General features: G+C 32.6%; 3 protein-coding genes across 5 annotated transcripts; 2 read left to right on the top strand and 1 right to left on the bottom strand.

Annotated features, from left to right (window-relative positions):
* The first annotated feature begins 497 nt into the window (after nucleotides 1–497).
* On the top strand, nucleotides 498–16,848 carry LOC109172698 (thiosulfate sulfurtransferase 16, chloroplastic-like). Of its 2 annotated transcripts, none has more exons than XM_019321917.1 (6): nucleotides 498–508; nucleotides 15,528–15,703; nucleotides 16,013–16,089; nucleotides 16,212–16,282; nucleotides 16,429–16,482; nucleotides 16,635–16,848. In XM_019321917.1, the coding sequence occupies exons 2-6, from the start codon at nucleotides 15,561–15,563 to the stop codon at nucleotides 16,725–16,727; spliced, it is 438 nt and encodes a 145-aa protein (XP_019177462.1). In that variant the 5' UTR covers nucleotides 498–508; nucleotides 15,528–15,560; the 3' UTR covers nucleotides 16,728–16,848. The 2 variants fall into 2 exon arrangements, with proteins under 2 accessions (XP_019177462.1, XP_019177463.1); XM_019321918.1 differs by lacking the exon at nucleotides 498–508 and adding an exon at nucleotides 15,265–15,430 and having other exon boundaries at nucleotides 15,614–15,703; nucleotides 16,623–16,848.
* On the top strand, nucleotides 1,682–4,077 carry LOC109172693 (thaumatin-like protein 1). The gene is made up of 3 exons (XM_019321913.1): nucleotides 1,682–2,143; nucleotides 3,053–3,719; nucleotides 3,813–4,077. The coding sequence occupies exons 1-3, from the start codon at nucleotides 2,089–2,091 to the stop codon at nucleotides 4,048–4,050; spliced, it is 960 nt and encodes a 319-aa protein (XP_019177458.1). The 5' UTR covers nucleotides 1,682–2,088; the 3' UTR covers nucleotides 4,051–4,077.
* LOC109172692 (calmodulin-lysine N-methyltransferase) lies at nucleotides 4,841–10,372 on the bottom strand. Of its 2 annotated transcripts, XR_002052777.1 has the most exons (9): nucleotides 10,112–10,372; nucleotides 9,822–10,020; nucleotides 9,178–9,257; nucleotides 7,944–8,004; nucleotides 7,730–7,845; nucleotides 7,326–7,458; nucleotides 6,588–6,889; nucleotides 5,711–5,774; nucleotides 4,841–5,275 (listed from the first exon to the last, which is right to left on the bottom strand). XR_002052777.1 is itself a non-coding variant. In XM_019321912.1 (8 exons), the coding sequence occupies exons 1-7, from the start codon at nucleotides 10,206–10,208 to the stop codon at nucleotides 6,610–6,612; spliced, it is 966 nt and encodes a 321-aa protein (XP_019177457.1). In that variant the 5' UTR covers nucleotides 10,209–10,372; the 3' UTR covers nucleotides 5,397–5,774; nucleotides 6,588–6,609. The 2 variants fall into 2 exon arrangements, 1 of the variants encoding a protein (XP_019177457.1); XM_019321912.1 differs by lacking the exon at nucleotides 4,841–5,275 and having other exon boundaries at nucleotides 5,397–5,774.
* Nucleotides 16,849–16,930: the final 82 nt, after the last annotated feature.

Genomic DNA, 16,930 nt, shown 5'->3' with positions numbered 1-16,930 from the left:
TATATATATATGTGCATTGTTTTTCTTTTTTTAGTTAGCCACTTAGGCAATCTCCTAGGCCGTCTAACCGTTAGGCGCTACTCTATCGTCTGACTAGCGTCTAGTGCCTATTGCAACCATGCCTACACCTTGACCCGACAGTATATTTGAAAGGATGTAAATTACGGTAACTCAATGACTCAACAGACAGAGTCAAATATTGATGCACACAAAAGATCTGTCCATTATTTTCTTCTTCTTTTTTACCGCTTTTTCTCTTCCCCTCTTCATTCTATATGACCTGACAAAAATCATGAAAAAGAAGATGCTATAAATATAAATATAAGCCAATTGTAACTCAATAATCTCATGATGAAAGGGCATGAGAGAGAGAGAGAGAGAGCAAGGTGAAATATCATATCCAATCTTTCTTAGCCACGTTTTATTTATTAAATTTTTTGGATAAAGAATATGGCCGAGTCAGATGATGGATCGGATAATATATTACAAAAACGGGCAGAAACGAACAGTGAAACGAAAGTGCCACTAAATTACATAACAATTGGTGCGGTGGGGGGACAGGTGGCACCACCTCTTCCCCACCGCGCACCAATTTAATTGTCCACTATTCTTTATTCTTCACCCAAAAAATTAAATTCCTATCCCAACCGGGCATTTAAAAAGATAAATTATAGTGATTCAGCAATTTAGATATAATCAAATATTAGTATGACATTGTTATTGTCAAAGTTCAAATCTTGATCTATTTTTTCAAATATTGTATACTGTACCAGTGAGCTAAGCAATAGAAGTTATTTTTAAATCATAAAATTAAATATTCTTACTCTATGAATATAATAATTATACTCTCTTTTATTATTCATATAACAATGAATATGGATGACAACGAGTAAAATACCCATTTATTAAGCTTTTCTCACTCTATTAACTATAGAATCATATGAATCTGTTAGAATGATACTCATACTATCTCATACCCATTTAACACTACATGCATGTGGAAACTTGAACTCATCTTGAAATTATATATATATATATATATATATATATATATATATATATATATATATCAACGAGTATCTGATACGGGGTACTCCATTGTTACTGAAACATACATGTCATGAATCTATGACGAGTATTTTTTCTCTATATACCCAAATCCATTTTATTAAGGTTTGGGAGGGTCATGTACTCTTAACATACTCAACTCATTGTCATCCGTAGCAACAAATCATTCATTAGTCTCTAGAAGTCAATTTTTCTTCCCTTACCCTATCAACAAGAAATATGTGATGACAATATAATAATATTTTTAAATGACAAGAAAATCTACTGTTATTATCCAAATGTAATATTTATTCCCTAACAAACTTATCATAATTTTCATATAATTATAGAGAAATTCCATAATGTCCAAAAGGTAGTATATATTATACTTATAGAGGGTAACAATGTAACATTTCTTTAATAATTATTATTTTATTTACAAAAATATTATCACTCTTTTTACCCTAATGTAGTTTTCCCAGTGGATTATTATTCGAGTAATTTTAATTTATCTCACTTAAAGATAGAGACAAATGCAAATGGGTCCCTTAGGATGGGGTAACAAATCATTGATAATTTGGTATGCAACCTAATTGCTTATATATAGGAAGCCGTTAAGGGTCTCCAATGCCACTTCTAAATGAGCCCCCACTCTCCTCCTCCACCAACACCACCCAACTTTTCCCAATTCCTATCAAATATCAATATATTTATATTTATATATATATACTTGATTGATTTTGTCTCAGTAGCTTCTTGGGGGGGTGGAGATTGAAGCTGATGAGTTATAATATACACAGAGACAATTAAACTTTACATATATATTATTCTACTTACACTCATTCCTCATATACTTTCACCACCCTTCTTCTGCTACTGCAATTAATTGCTCTTAATAACTTGACTGCAAAAACCCATTATATTATATTGTTTGAACTTTGAAGCTCTCCCATTTGTCCCCCTTGGTGACCCAGAATTGAGCATATATTCATTCTTCTTTCTTCTCAGAGGACCAAATTAAACCATCCATCTTCAAGCTTAATGGGTCTCTCCTGTACCGCAATTCCCAGCCTTGTCCTGCTCCTCTGCTTTCAAGGTATGTATGTAAACAACATAATATATATGTTTGGTTTTGTATAATTGGGATTAGATTTTGGTTACTTCAATTCAGTTGAGATTCTCTTCAATTTTCTCTACTTAATGCAGCTCTGTCAATAGCTCCAGAATTTGTATGTATATAAGGTTTTACTTGGTGTGAATATTATATATGTTCATTTCTTTGAATTGCAATGGCTTTTTGTATATACATATATATTCTTTTACCATCCATAGGGACTTATACATATAAAAGTTAAATTAAATATGTACCAAACTTTGTATCATTTAGACAATTTCATTTTATTATTTCATATAAGTTGAACAAATTAGGGAATAAGAAAGTTAGTAGATACGGAAAAATATAATACTTGATACAATTAATTATAATATATATATATATATATATATATATATATATATATAGTTATACTAGGTGTAATACAAATAAGTATAATATATTTGGAAGCAACTCTAATTAAGTTAGTCAGATAATTGACATTAGTCGATCGTTGTTTATTGGTCTTCTTTTGTCTATCAATTAGTCTTCTTTGATTGTACAACTTCAACTTATTTATTTCTTTATAACTATGTTTCACCTAGCCCACGTTTGGAAAAGTGACAAATTTTGTCACCCTATATATTAGTGAATACTTAATAAAGTGACAATTTTGATTGCTGAAGTACTAAATTCACCATAATATAATATGAAATTATTTACATAAGCACAAATTGACTCTTCCAAATGTGAGGTCATGAGTTTGAATTTTAATGGAAATCATATTAACCATTTATGCTTCAGTATGTTAAAAAAAGTAGTTATGAAGAGATACTGCATTCTGCATTGTAACAGAGTCAGTATCACTCAAAAGAAATGAAATCATGCACATTTAATGTTATTACATTACAGGTGCCATAGCTGCAAAATTTACATTCGTAAACAATTGTGAGCAAACAGTGTGGCCTGGGATTCTGGGCACTCCGAAGCTTGACGCTACAGGGTTCGAGCTAACCAAAGGCAATTCTCGCACATTCCAAGCCCCAACCGGGTGGTCCGGCCGGTTCTGGGGCAGAACCGGCTGCAACTTTGACGATTCGGGTCAAGGGTCATGCCTCACCGGAGACTGCGGCTCAGGCCAAATGGAGTGCAACGGCGAGGGAGCACAGCCGCCGGCGACCCTAGCTGAGTTCACCCTCGGCACCGGCTCACAGGACTTCTATGACGTCAGCTTGGTAGACGGGTTCAATCTCCCCATGATGGTGGATGTGAGTGGCGGCGGGTCGGGTCCCTGTGCGCCCACGGGCTGTGGCGATGACTTGAACCAAAAATGCCCGGCGGAGCTGAGAACCGAAGGCGGCAGAGCTTGCAGAAGCGCGTGCGATGCGTTCAAGACCCCGCAGTATTGTTGCTCCGGCGCGTACGGATCGCCGTCGACGTGTTCTCCTTCGGTGTACTCCCAGATCTTCAAGTCGGTGTGCCCTAAATCGTATAGCTACGCGTACGATGACACCACCAGTACTTTCACATGTACAGACGCCGATTACATCATCACATTTTGTCCATCATCATCTCCTAGGTAATGTACCTTTTACCAAGTTAGTTGTAAATTGTATCTATAGATATCAACTTAAAAAACCCTAATCGGCGACTGAACTTCCCATATTTGCAGTAAAAAAGGGTCGAACTCGAGTACAACAGTTGGGTCAGGAGCAGGATCGGAGCCGGCACCGGAATCAGGATCCGAGGGGGCTGTGGGGACGGGGGAGACGGCGATGCTGGCGGACGGGACGTGGTTGGCAAGTTTGGCCACCGGAGATTCAACAACAATTCACCCATTTACTGCCCTTCAATTTCTCTCTTCCATTATTGCTCTTGTAGTTCTACACAATTTATTTATGCTATTATAGAATTATATATTATATATTTTTCTTATTTTTAAATTCCTATTGGATATGATAATCAAATGAAATGCACCAGCAGCCTGACCAAATCTTGCTATTGAAACAATTAGAATTAGGGTCAAGAGCCAAGACACCCAATTTGTAAAAATTGAAGGAGGGCACCAATCAAGCTGGTCAGGTCGTTAATTTACTAACTACAAAATTTCAATTTTTAAGTATCAATGACCTAAAGATATGCCGATATATGTTCGTGTTCTTTGCCAGCTAATGTCACAATATGAGATTAACTCAATACACATCTTAAGTCGTGATTACAGATTCCTCTCCTCACTATTTTTTTTTTTTTTTTAAATGAAGGATACAAATGGGTACAATAAAATAAAATTTGTATTTTATTCCATCCATTCTTATGAGATCTTGTTTCTTTTCTCTACATACCAATTAAATGGGTAATAAGTTGAAAGCCTCCTAATTAATTTCGATTTTAAAAACATTTTTGTCACATCACACTGTTGCTCCTTTTCCTCCAATTGATAAGACTAAAATGCTCCACGCTTTCTATTATTTATTTATTTATTATTTCTAAAGAGTAAAGACATTTAACTTAAAGGTAAAAATAGATTTTGTTTATTCACAAACAATAAAGATATTTTAGCATGATTTTTTATGAGACAAGAATATATTTCTTTTTAAGTTATTCATAGACATGTTTTTCATCCCAATGGAAAGAAACTACTATAAGCATCTTTCACTACTCACCAACAATTCTGTTGTTCCAAACTCTACTAGACAAATCAAGAAAATAGTAGGGGTCCACCAATGCGTCACTGCGAATAAAATGTCAACAAAGCTACAACGAAATGGCAAAATCATAGGATATATCACTACTAAATTGATTTTATAATCTAATGCCATAAAGATGAGGCGTTTAGGCCACCTAAATTGCTACTAAACAACTAATTTCTTCAATGCCATCATTGCTTCAACTTGTCTTTTATGATTTTCACTTTGGACTAACATTAATATATTACAAATATGCTTTATATCATAGGATTCCCCAGCAATCTACATATTGATAATAAGTTTGTGCAATACATAATCAATAATCAAGATTATTTTATTGAATATGCTTTTCCAACAATTAAGCAGGGCCATACTAAGATGATAGCCCTTTGTTTCATGATTGATGAATAGCCTCTTGAAATTTTCAGCTGATGGAACATGATGAGGCCTAAAGTTCACAATAATTCACCTCAATCACAATTTTGTATATACAATGTCACCTTCTCAGTTCTCAATAGATCACAACAAACATGAATATTTCAAGACAAGACTCATGCATATAGCGACTGTGAAAGCAATAAGGACCACTGCAATTATATAGAGAGGGAAATATAAACGCCTAAACTTAATTGCATAAATGAGTTGAAAGATGAGACTATAGATAGGGCAATATAGGACCTCTAGATTCTTAACCAACTTGTGCTCAGAAAGAGTTGCCAACTTTAACGTAAGATAAAAAGGACTGCTGCATCCTGAAATGTAACTTTCAGCCTTTCAACATATTCTGGAATTACAAAACCTACATTATGGACCACTACACCTTTTTCTATTCTCCACAAGAGAACAGCGAAATCAAATCAAGACCCGAAGTTCAGAAGTTTACCTTCTCTGATCTTCCACCGGGTTGTGGTTCAAATCCCTCAACTTCTTCATGTTGAAGTTGATTCCTGTGTCAGGTTGTCAGGATGTAAAGTTCAGTGCTCCTCTAATCTTTCAATCCATTCCACAGATAAAACACTTTTTTAAGTAATAAAAGAAAGCAATATCATATCTCCTTATCCTATATACCATATGCAGGTTTATATTGAGAGGCCAAAAGCATTTTTTGTCTCTCCAGTCTCAATTATGCAGCTCTAGTGTCTTCTAGCCGTTGCAAAGTACACCCCAGCTTTTTTTTATAAAAAAAAAAAAAAAAAAGGTGTGATTTTCATCCTAGAGCAACAAAACTGTGAATCTCTATAGCAATTTGGTTCAGATTCCATGTCTGGTTAGCATATGTTTTTGGTAAAAATCACATATGATTATTTTTATTTTTTTTTGTTAATGGAGGTTTGCAGTTTTGTTACCTGAAAGGTGAAAATTGCAACTTTTTGTAAAGTAAGGGGTGTATTTTGTAACAGTTGAAAGACAGACTAGAACAGCGAGACCTGCATAATTGAAGGGCTAAAAATGCTTTTTTCCATATATTAACTTATTATTAATGAAAGGAAGCAGTAAATAGTCTACTAAGCAAACTTATTAACCCATGGCCAGGCCGCCATGCTGCCAGAAAAAGATCAATAGGGAGCAGAATTGGCTAAATAAAGTTGAAGAAACAAGATTGATCCACCATATAGCTCAACCATAAATGCATGAAATTTCTAATATCTTGTGAGGATATTGGTGATAACAAATCCACCAACTTCTCTAATGTGAAAGAATTCAATTACAAAAAAACATATTAGGAAGCAAAGATATACATAAATTAGTGATCAGATTACCTCCCCTCCATGTGTTGAATTTTTACCACGTTATTTTGACCAACAAAGGATAGCAGTGGTCCATCTCATAATTGGGCCAAGAATCATCACCATAAAGGAATCTCTGATGACGCCTCCAAATTTCTGTGTCATACTTGTTATCTATGCTGAAATTAAGTCCACTGCCTTTAACCTTTCCAAGGAACTTTTCCAATGAATCACCTCTTTTAGGGCTAAAAAGTAGTGCTTCAGAGGGACCCTCTTTCTTTAACAAGAATTTGATAGTTTCAGCAAGACCTTCATGGAATTCCTTAAAGAATGTGCTGCAAAATAGAAATGAAGATGGCAAAAGGATTACCCATTTTACATAGAAAAGGTGAAAATGGCATTTGGTGCTTCTACACATGCTATTGCATGTCACATAAAAGGAGAGATGTCTATGCTTATTAAAATTTCAGAGTTTCAGTTTATTGTATAATTGCATCAATAAAGATGTTAAAGCTACCAGTTAACTGAACCAGACAAGATAAAAGTGCATAATACACTTTGAAAAGTTAGATGTCCTATGTGTAATAACACTTCAATGTGGTAGAATAAATAAATCATATGAACTGAAAAAGTACATGATCTAACAATCAGAACTGTGGATCAAAACCAAGTTAGTCATATCTAATACGTCTAGCATTAGAATTCAAGCATTCAAGCAGATTACTCAAGGAGAAAAAAACAAAGGTGACTCAAGAATTAAAACGTAATTACCAGTCACTTGCAATAATGACATCAAAGGTATTAGAGATATCTGAGACATTTTCCTGACCCCAATGCAGAATCATTGACTTAACCTCTGTACCACCAAACACACTTGAATTGGTAATTATATTACTCTGTATATCTGAATGTTAAAGATATCCAAAGAGTGTCTGCTTGCATAGAGAATGGGGAAAAAAAAAAAAAAAAAAAAAAACAGAACTACAACAGAAACTGAGATATTATCCAGTAAAGGAGTGACATCATGGATCAACTTTGCATGCAGTTTGGTGGATCAATAATCATAAACTTTATGGTTTTATCAGCTTGGTTCTTGTTCAGTGCTAGTAAGTAACCAAATTGAATTAGTTTATTTTTCTCGGACAACATTTCAGAATTCCAGATACAAAGGATACAATCAACAACTTGAGGATTTCCATCAGTGATCACAACTTCTAGTGCTTCTGTGGCTATTGCAACAACTAGGCCAGCTAAGCCATATCCTGATCCAAGTTCAATCACTCTTTTATGCCTAAAAGAGGAGAATAATTGCACAAATTGGAGTTGAAGTTATAATGATAAATATTGAAAATGCAAAATGTAACATGAAATTCAGCAGGCTCTACAAACCTGAACATGTCTGCGTGTGACAAGCAGTAGTAGGCAAGGACATCCTCAGACGGCCATTGACCTACCCAACAATGTAGTAAAGAAAGTTGAGCACTAACCGATATTCGTACATAAAATTCATGCAATTATTTACTCACAAAATGAAAATGACCAAAAAAACAAGACAAATCAAGCTGGTGCCTACAAAAACTTTACAAAAAAACCTAAGCATGGGACTGTTGGGCACTTATGGTTCAGCTATGCACAAGAGTTGAAACTCCAAAACCCCTCAAAATATGAATTTTTTTTTAAATCCAAAATCACCACAAAAGTCATGAGGGTACTTGGTATATTTGCTAGAACTTCCCTATGATTTTATTTTTTTTCACCTTGCAGGCTCTCCTAATAAAGAACAGTTCCTTGACAAAATTCACCATATCAGCCACTACAATCCAAACAGCAATAATGCAATATAAACCTATTTTACATGTCTTTTGCAACCTTAGTGCAAAAAGTTGTGGCTGCTTGAGGCTTCACTTCATTCACACACAGAGCACCTATTAGCCAGCAGTTTCCCACATCATTAGTGAATTATTTTTTTGTGAGAATTGAACCACATTATTCGAGTGAAATAGACCTCGGTGGTGGATTTTGGTCTTGGCAACAGCCATTCACTGAAAAGGTGAACCATATCCACCATCAAAATTTATAGTACAATCTAACAGGAAATTGCCCTTTTCAGGTTAGCAGTAAGCTAAACAAGCTAATAGCACACATTGTCCAAGTTCAATCACTTGTAGAGTAGAGAAAGCAGCTTCACACTCTAAATTCATGCTTTCACTCTTATAATATAGATCCTCTCTGTTATTTGCAAGAATATAATAAATATTATTACAAAATTGGTGCTAGAATATCAATTAACTGTTATGAGTATTAAGAGAACATTATTTCCTAATTCTCTTCATAAGAACAAAGAAACCATGTACATAGGAAGTGCTAGAAATTCGATATATTACAAGTCAATTATCTTTTACAAAGATTTCATGCACAAGGAAACTGAGACATGAACCTATATTAAAAAATAAATATAAATAAATAAGCAGGGGTCAAAGGAAAAGAAATAGCAAATTACATATATTTCAGAGTAGAACATGGATACAGATAGCAAATTAGGCGTAGAATTACAAGATAAAAAATAATACGGAGTAATAAGGTTAACAGAAAATTTAAGATTTAGAGTTCATAGGAAACTTACAAACAAGCCCAGTGTTGTCAATATTAAACCTGTTACAGACCTCAAAGTCATTGAGATCCACAAGATCATTCACTCTCTGGCTGCATCAAGATCCATAAGTAAGAAATCAACATAATGAAACCAAAACCAAGTGAATATCGTAGGGAAAAAAAAATAAAAAATTGAACACTTTTCAAAAATCCATTCTCAAGAAAAAGAAAATAATAATAATAATAATTAATTCCTTTTTTATGCAAACAGTACAAAGGCAATGATACAGATAGGGAAGTTTCATAGTATTATTTTTGCATATTTATCAAACATGTACCTAACATAGAATTTCCCTCAAATCTTATGTGAGATTTAGAAGAGGAAACTTCATAGGCAAAATTAGATAAAAATAGTAGTTCTCAACTGCATATAATTGTATAATGAACTGTGAAAATATAGTTTCATGCTTTCTGTTCACAATGGAATGATGCATAAAGAACGAACATACAACCACGTCAGCAGTGCAAATGGGGTATAAATAACATACACAAAGAACAATATAAAACTCAAATACTATAGATGGAAATGGGAATATGAAGCCTAATGGTGAAATAGATTATACAGTAAGAAATATGAAGGGAAACAAAAGTGCAGAACTTCAAATGCGAACTCACTGCAGAACAAGCTGGGGAGAATTGGGAAGAGGCAATGTGTAACAGAAAGGAGCATCTCTTGAGCTGCTCACTGCATCTTTTCTTAACAGAGAATCTGAATTTTCTTCTGAACGATTTCCCAGAAAACTGCACGGTATCAAATTGAAACCCCGAGTTGCCTTTCTTGATATTTGCTCAACACCCGTTTCCGATTGGTTATCTGGGAAGAATTTTGTTCAATACACCTTGCAAAATACAGACTTTGTACTACGTAATAGTGGGTATATAGATGTGTGTACATATGAGCGGACCTGGATTGGATGCCGGGCGACGAAGAAGAGCACGGCGAAGGATTTTCCATCGGAGCGATGACGGTTTTGTGCTTGAATTAGAGTCTATCGCTTCCATGTATCCCCCCCACACCGGTTGATTCACCACTCCCGTTCAAGTTCTCAGTTCCACTCTGCGACGATGAATAATTCGTCTACGGAATACAACGACGCCGTTTAAGAATTTTAAATTGTTAAATGTCAACTTGACCCTTATATGGATCAAATAGAGAACATGGTTTTCTAGTAAAAAATTGATGATTGATATAAAGTGACTCTTATTTTGGATAACTCTCTTATTTTATGCTACTTACCTATTTGGATGAAAGTTTATAATTTTGTTCAGATTGGTTTATTCTTTAATTGATATTTATGGGATCAAATTGTTAATTATGCGCATGAATTTAAGATGTTGATTTTTAATCATAATCGTTGATCACTTATTTTTTACGACAAAAAATTACCTTTAGTTTTTATGTGGAAGGTATATGAGTAAATCATGTAAATACATGCATATATGACACAAAATCTAATAAATAAATAAATAAAATATATTGTAAATGCAAAACTTGAATTGTATATATAAATTTCAAAGTATAGATGTTACAAGTAGTATGTATCAATCAAGAATGGGTACAATCTTAGGATATGAGAAATATTGAGTTAATATCATTTGAGGTCCTTCGAGTATAGTGGTTTTGCCACGTTTAGTCCTAAACTTTCAAATTGACCATATGTGGTTCTTTGACTTTCAAATTTAACCATTCGTGGTCCAAGTTAACCACCCATGGTCCTTCAACTTAAAATTTAACCAACCATGGTCCTTTCAACAGGACCACCACTGGTTAAATTTCAAAACTTAAAGGACCATGGGTGGTTAACTTGGACCACAAATGGTTAAATTTAAAAGTCGAAGGACCACAAATGGTCAATTTGAAAATTTAGGACTAAACGTGGCAAAATCACTATACTCGGAGGACATCAGATGGTATTAACTCGAGAAATATTCTTATTATCTACTATAACTATGTCGAATCGTCCTAGTTCATTGCTAAAGGGCTTCCGGAATTAATTAGCTTATTCTTTGATGAAAGGTTTGTACGCAACTTGATCTTCAAAGGAGGATTTCTGGTTCTCGAATGACGTGTTCCTCAAAGAAAGGCTTTCGATTCTCAAATTGGGAGTTCCTCGTCACAGATGTATGTCGGACGTGTTCCAGATAATACCATAATGAGATTTCGGTAGAGTTTCGATATGCAAATATTCAGAGCTCCTCTCCCTCCAAAATGAAACTACTATTTATAGTGGTGAGTGTAGGATAAATCTAACAAACTCCACCATTTTTGGATAATTATCAAATTTAATTTAATTATTTGAATTAAATATGAGAAATGTATTGGGACGTCATCACGTCCAGATTCATGATTCCATTCAAGTTCAAGTAATATTAAATTATCCAACTTTCTTCAAAATTACACAACCAACCTATATTCTTGATGCGTCAAAATCAAGTCAAACTCGCTAATTAGACATCCCAATTAATACAAACGGTCTTGTCCAACTCAATTAAATATTCTATCATCTAGCCAAGACCTTGTGGTCTAATAACACCATGGTTGGATTCTAATTCAACATCCAAGGACTCTTAATTAAGTAAGGAATAAGGGTCAAATAGGCCACTCAACTGCACACCAAAGTGTAATTAGGCCATTGAACTAAAAAAGAATGCAATTAAGCCATTGAACAACACAAAAACATGCAATTTAGCTCAAAATGACTTGTTTACCTATAGTAGCAAGTTACCAATTTCAAAATTAATTTTTTAAAATAACTTTTAATAAATAAATAATTAAAATATTAATAAATAAATAAATTTAAAAAAAAAAAAAAACATAAACTGCCGGCCGGAGACGAATCGTCTCCGGCCGGCTTTGTCTCCATGGCCGGAGACGAACCTCCGTCTCCAGCCATGAAGACAAAGACCTTCGTCTCCATGGCTATGGAGACGAATCGTCTCCGGCCATGGGCCATGGAGACAACCATGGCCGGAGACGAAGGTCTTTGTCTCCATGGCTGGAGACGGAGGTTCGTCTCCGGCCGGCAGTTTCTGTTTTTTTTTTTTTTTTTTTTTTTTAATTTATTTATTTATTAATATTTTAATTATTTATTTATTAAAAGTTATTTTAAAAAATTAATTTTGAAATTGGTAACTTGCTACTCTAGGTAAACAAGTCATTTTGGGTTAAATTGCATATTTTTGTGTTGTTTAATGACTTAATTGCATTCTTTTTTAGTTCAATGGCCTAATTGCACTTTGGTGTGCAATTGAGTGACCTATTTGACCCTTATTCTATTAAGTAATTAGAGCAATTAAATATTTATTGGACAATTTAATCAATCCAAATAAAATAAATATTTGTCCAATTTAAAACTTGCTGTCAATAAAACTACATTTTGTATACAATATGTCGCACTCAATTTCATTTTGTTTGTTTAGATTAAGAAGATAATCATTTTGATTTTTTTTTTTTAAAAGGAATTAAAAGGAACAGTTTCGTTTGGTACAAAACAATGGACAATGGGAGTACATAATAAGTGGGGTCTTACCACTAAACCACTCCACATAAACGTAAAACAAATCGGAACAGGTAACTGGGTCATTTGTCAATCCTCGTCATCCTCACATATATACTTACATTACACACGCGCACACACACAAATCTGTCGGTTTCATATACTCTGATCCGTATCTTCTACCAACATCCCATTGAGAAATTTTTGCTCAATTCTTTTAAGGCAATATCGCTAATTTAGAAGAGGGAGGGAGGCATAAGATAAAAAATGAGGCCAAATATTTTGTGCTCGTAAATGATATTTTTGTAGTTCTCTTTAAAGGAAGGTGACATGATCAAAATCCATTTGGTGGGGTATTCTTTTTTGGACTGTAATAAATAAAGAAAGTATAAAATATATAGTATCTTATAATAGGGTCAATAGTACTAAAAAAAGATTAAAAATACTTGTTTTTCTTTTAAAATATTGAATTAAATTTTTCACAGTGACCATTGAATCATTGAGTTAAGTATTGCAGATTTGCAGGGTGATATATAATTGTTTATCAATCATTTAATATACTCAAAATATTTTATTTTTTATTTAAAAGAAATACTGGCACAATCTGTACCCGAAAAAAAAAATCTATTTATATTTCCAATTTAATTATAGTGGGTAATTGGGTATTACCCTAACTAGAATGAGATGGTTTTGAATGAGTAGGAAAGTGTGTCTTGATTGGTGAACAAATATAAAACAAAGTGTGAAATTAGGTAGTGTGTCATTTCCCACAAAGTGGTTTATTTTCTTTCCCACTTCAAACCAATATAATTTTTATATAATTTCTCAAACAATTTATAAGAATTTCTCAAACAATTTTAGCTCAAAGAATTGCAGTCTCACTAAAATTCGATTATGTGAACACCTATTTAAAATCAGATGTGTCATCTATTTGTAATCTAGGGTGTATTCAATCATGACTTTCATAGAGTTTTAAAGACTTTTATGAACTTTAAAAGTTTGGAGGTATTCAATTCAAACTTTTAGAGAGTCTTTAAAAGTCAGGCGGTATTCAATCAAGATTTTTAAAGAGTCTTTAAAAGTCGTGTGGTATTCGATTAAGACTTTTAAAGAGTCTTTAAAAGTCATGTGGTATTCAAAAAGTTATGAACTTTTGTAGACTTTTTAATTTTAAGACTTTTGTAGACTTTTCCTTCTAAAATATAAATAGTTGAAATCCGACCATCAACCCCAAGATTTCAAATTTTCTTTCTAACAACTTTGAATGTTTTCTCTCTCTATTTAACTCTATTTTTTCTCCCTATTTAAACTCTATAAACCTATCTAAATTCAATAAAATTATTTTTTTTCTTCATTATCCTATATTTTTCTCATACCTAAACTCTACCAACTTTTTCTCTCTCTCATAAACTTTAGAATCTTCATCTAAAAATTTGAAATAATATTATTTTTACTTCATTATTGCTTGTTTGTATTGGTTTTTATTTTTTTCTATGAATTTTTTATCACTAACTTTCTCTAATTCTCCCTAAATACATGAACAAAGCAAATTTTTCATCGTCAAATTTTAGTATATGTTTCATAATATTCATATAAATACTTATATATTTTGATTTTTATTATTTTTATGTTTATATTCGTAATATATATATATATATATATATATATATATATATATTTTAACAACAGGTTACTACGAATAGCGAATTACTGTTCGTAACAACAATTTGGAGTTGCAAACAGTAGCACCTTGTTGTTGTTTGCAGTCTCAAATTGCTATTGCAAATAATAGTTCTTTGCATGATGCCTAGCAATATATCAAGGATAATTTTCTATATATTATTAATATTAGATTTTTATTTTTTTTATTTTATGCAACTTGTAATTATATTTTTAAATATTTTATTTGATCAAGTCTTTTATTATAAATTTTATTATTCAATATTGTTATGAATTTATAATGAAATAGTTTTTTTTTTTTTGTTGATGTTTATTAATAATATATATAAGCTAAGTAATTAGCATATAAGTCTCAGCATACTATGGATAAAAATAATAATGTTGAAAATGTTGATGTGGGTGAAGAACTATATAATAAGAAGAATTTTATAATATATTATAAATGTTTTGTAAGAAAATTGTAAATGATAAGAATCAAAATCATTGAAAGTTTGTAATGATGTATTCAATTTAGAATTTCAATGACTTTTGTGTACTTTTTAAAATAAAAAGTTGATAAAAGTCTATGAATGTTTTTTATATAGACTTTTATAGAGTCTTATAAAGTTTTAAAAAGTTTTGAACGACTCTATGAAAGTCAATCAAAGTTTATTAAAATCTATCATTTTAAAAGTCTTTAAAACTCCACAAAAGTCATGATTGAATACACCCCTAAATTCGATGAAATTAATATTGTTTACTGAAAACAAGGCAGTTGTGACTGAAAATGTGGCTGTTTTCTTCTTCTTCTTTTTAAAAAATTACGAATTTTAAAAATAAAAAACTGCTCCAATGGGCAATGACCATAGTACGTATAAAACAGGCAACCAGCTTCACATTTCCTGCAATCAGCTGAGTTGGTTTTCCCTGCGCTATTCTCTGCAACTTCACAAACCAATCAACACAGCCAACAGGATCGGAATTATATTCCACCCCGGGATCGGACTTTCTCACTATCCCCACTATATATACACAATCCTGCTCAATTCCAATGGCTTGCTTGCTAAGGTACACATCTACAAAGATTATTATTCTATTTCTGGAGAGTTGTTAATACATACTATACAAAAAAGTATAAATCTTTTTCTTTTTTTGGAAGTAAAAGTATAAATCTTTAGTTTTATATATACATTAAAAAATGGGTGTTTCTTGGATTTCTGGGGTCGCTATTCTGGTGGTTCTGTTTTGTAGTTCAGGAGTTGCGGGATTAAGAATCGATAACGTTGATGTTCATGTTGCTCAAGAACTCCTGGCCAAAGGCCATCGCTATCTTGATGTCAGGTACTTTCATTTTTCTTTTTTATATCTAACGTAATGGTCTATTTATTGGTGTTTCTTTTTATCGGGTACAATCATATATACTATTGATTCACGATTCATTGGGAGAAGATATATTATGGATAGTTGTATGCATATAGCACAAAAGACTTCAGTACTGATTTGAATATAACATGATGGTCGTATTTATTGGTGTTTTTTTTTTTAATAGTAGAATTTTTTTTTTTATTTTTTGTTCCTATTTGAATTTTATTATAGTTTTTTATTTCGGATTTTAAAGTTTTGTGATTGGGGGAATTATTCATCTGGCAGGACAGAAGAAGAATTCAAGAAAGGGCATGTAGAGAACGCTTTGAACATACCTTATATGATCATCAACAAATCACTAGGTGCTGTTTGGCTGTCTATTCATTAGAGTGTTTTGTTTTCAATCAATTTTATACTTTATGAATGATTGAATCTTTCTTTTTTCTGTCTTTTTTTAAAAATAATTTTTTTTACCAATTATCAGGTAGGGAGAAGAATCCAAAATTCATGAATCAAGTTTTATCAGCAATAGGCAAGGAAGAAAAGCTTGTTGTGGTGAGTTTTCACACATTTCACCCCTAACTAGTGATCGATTAATAGATACTCCGTACATCATATAAAAAATTTTCTATCCATACAAATTAGAAATCTCATTATTGGTGTTGTTGTTAACTCTTAGTCTATATATTTAATGTATGTAGGGGTGCAAAAGTGGGGTAAGGTCTATGTATGCAATTGAAGATCTTCTTAGTGAGGTAATAAGCTTAACTTGTTTTATACAATTCACGAATAATTTATGATATAAGTAGTAAGTGGTAACAAATTGATATTTGTATGGTCTTGAACCAAACTTCAATTCCCCTCTATAAATAATTGATGTGATAATTAAATTAAGTTGAGCATGCAGAAATTCAAGCATGTGTGTAACATGGAAGGAGGATTTGATGCGTGGGTGAAGAAGGGTTTGCCCGTCCACTACCCAAACAAAACGGAGCTTTAATTATTTTCATCGCAATCTTATGTATAATATATAGTTTATATAAAACATATTATTCTCTCTATTGTAATAACTCGTGACTATTTTTAATTAATTAACATGCGACTCTATATTAAATATATCATCTTATGAGTTCTTTTTTATGTAATTATGCAATGTGCGCAAATGTAGTAATAGAGCCATCAAAACGGATTTTGCCCGTCGGC

Source organism: Ipomoea nil, unplaced genomic scaffold (assembly GCF_001879475.1).
Source record: "Ipomoea nil cultivar Tokyo-kokei standard unplaced genomic scaffold, Asagao_1.1 scaffold0418, whole genome shotgun sequence".
In the NCBI taxonomy this organism is placed as follows: domain Eukaryota; kingdom Viridiplantae; phylum Streptophyta; class Magnoliopsida; order Solanales; family Convolvulaceae; genus Ipomoea; species Ipomoea nil.
The sequence above is the reverse complement of the archived record's forward strand: the minus strand, read 5'-3'. Positions and strand labels throughout refer to the sequence as shown.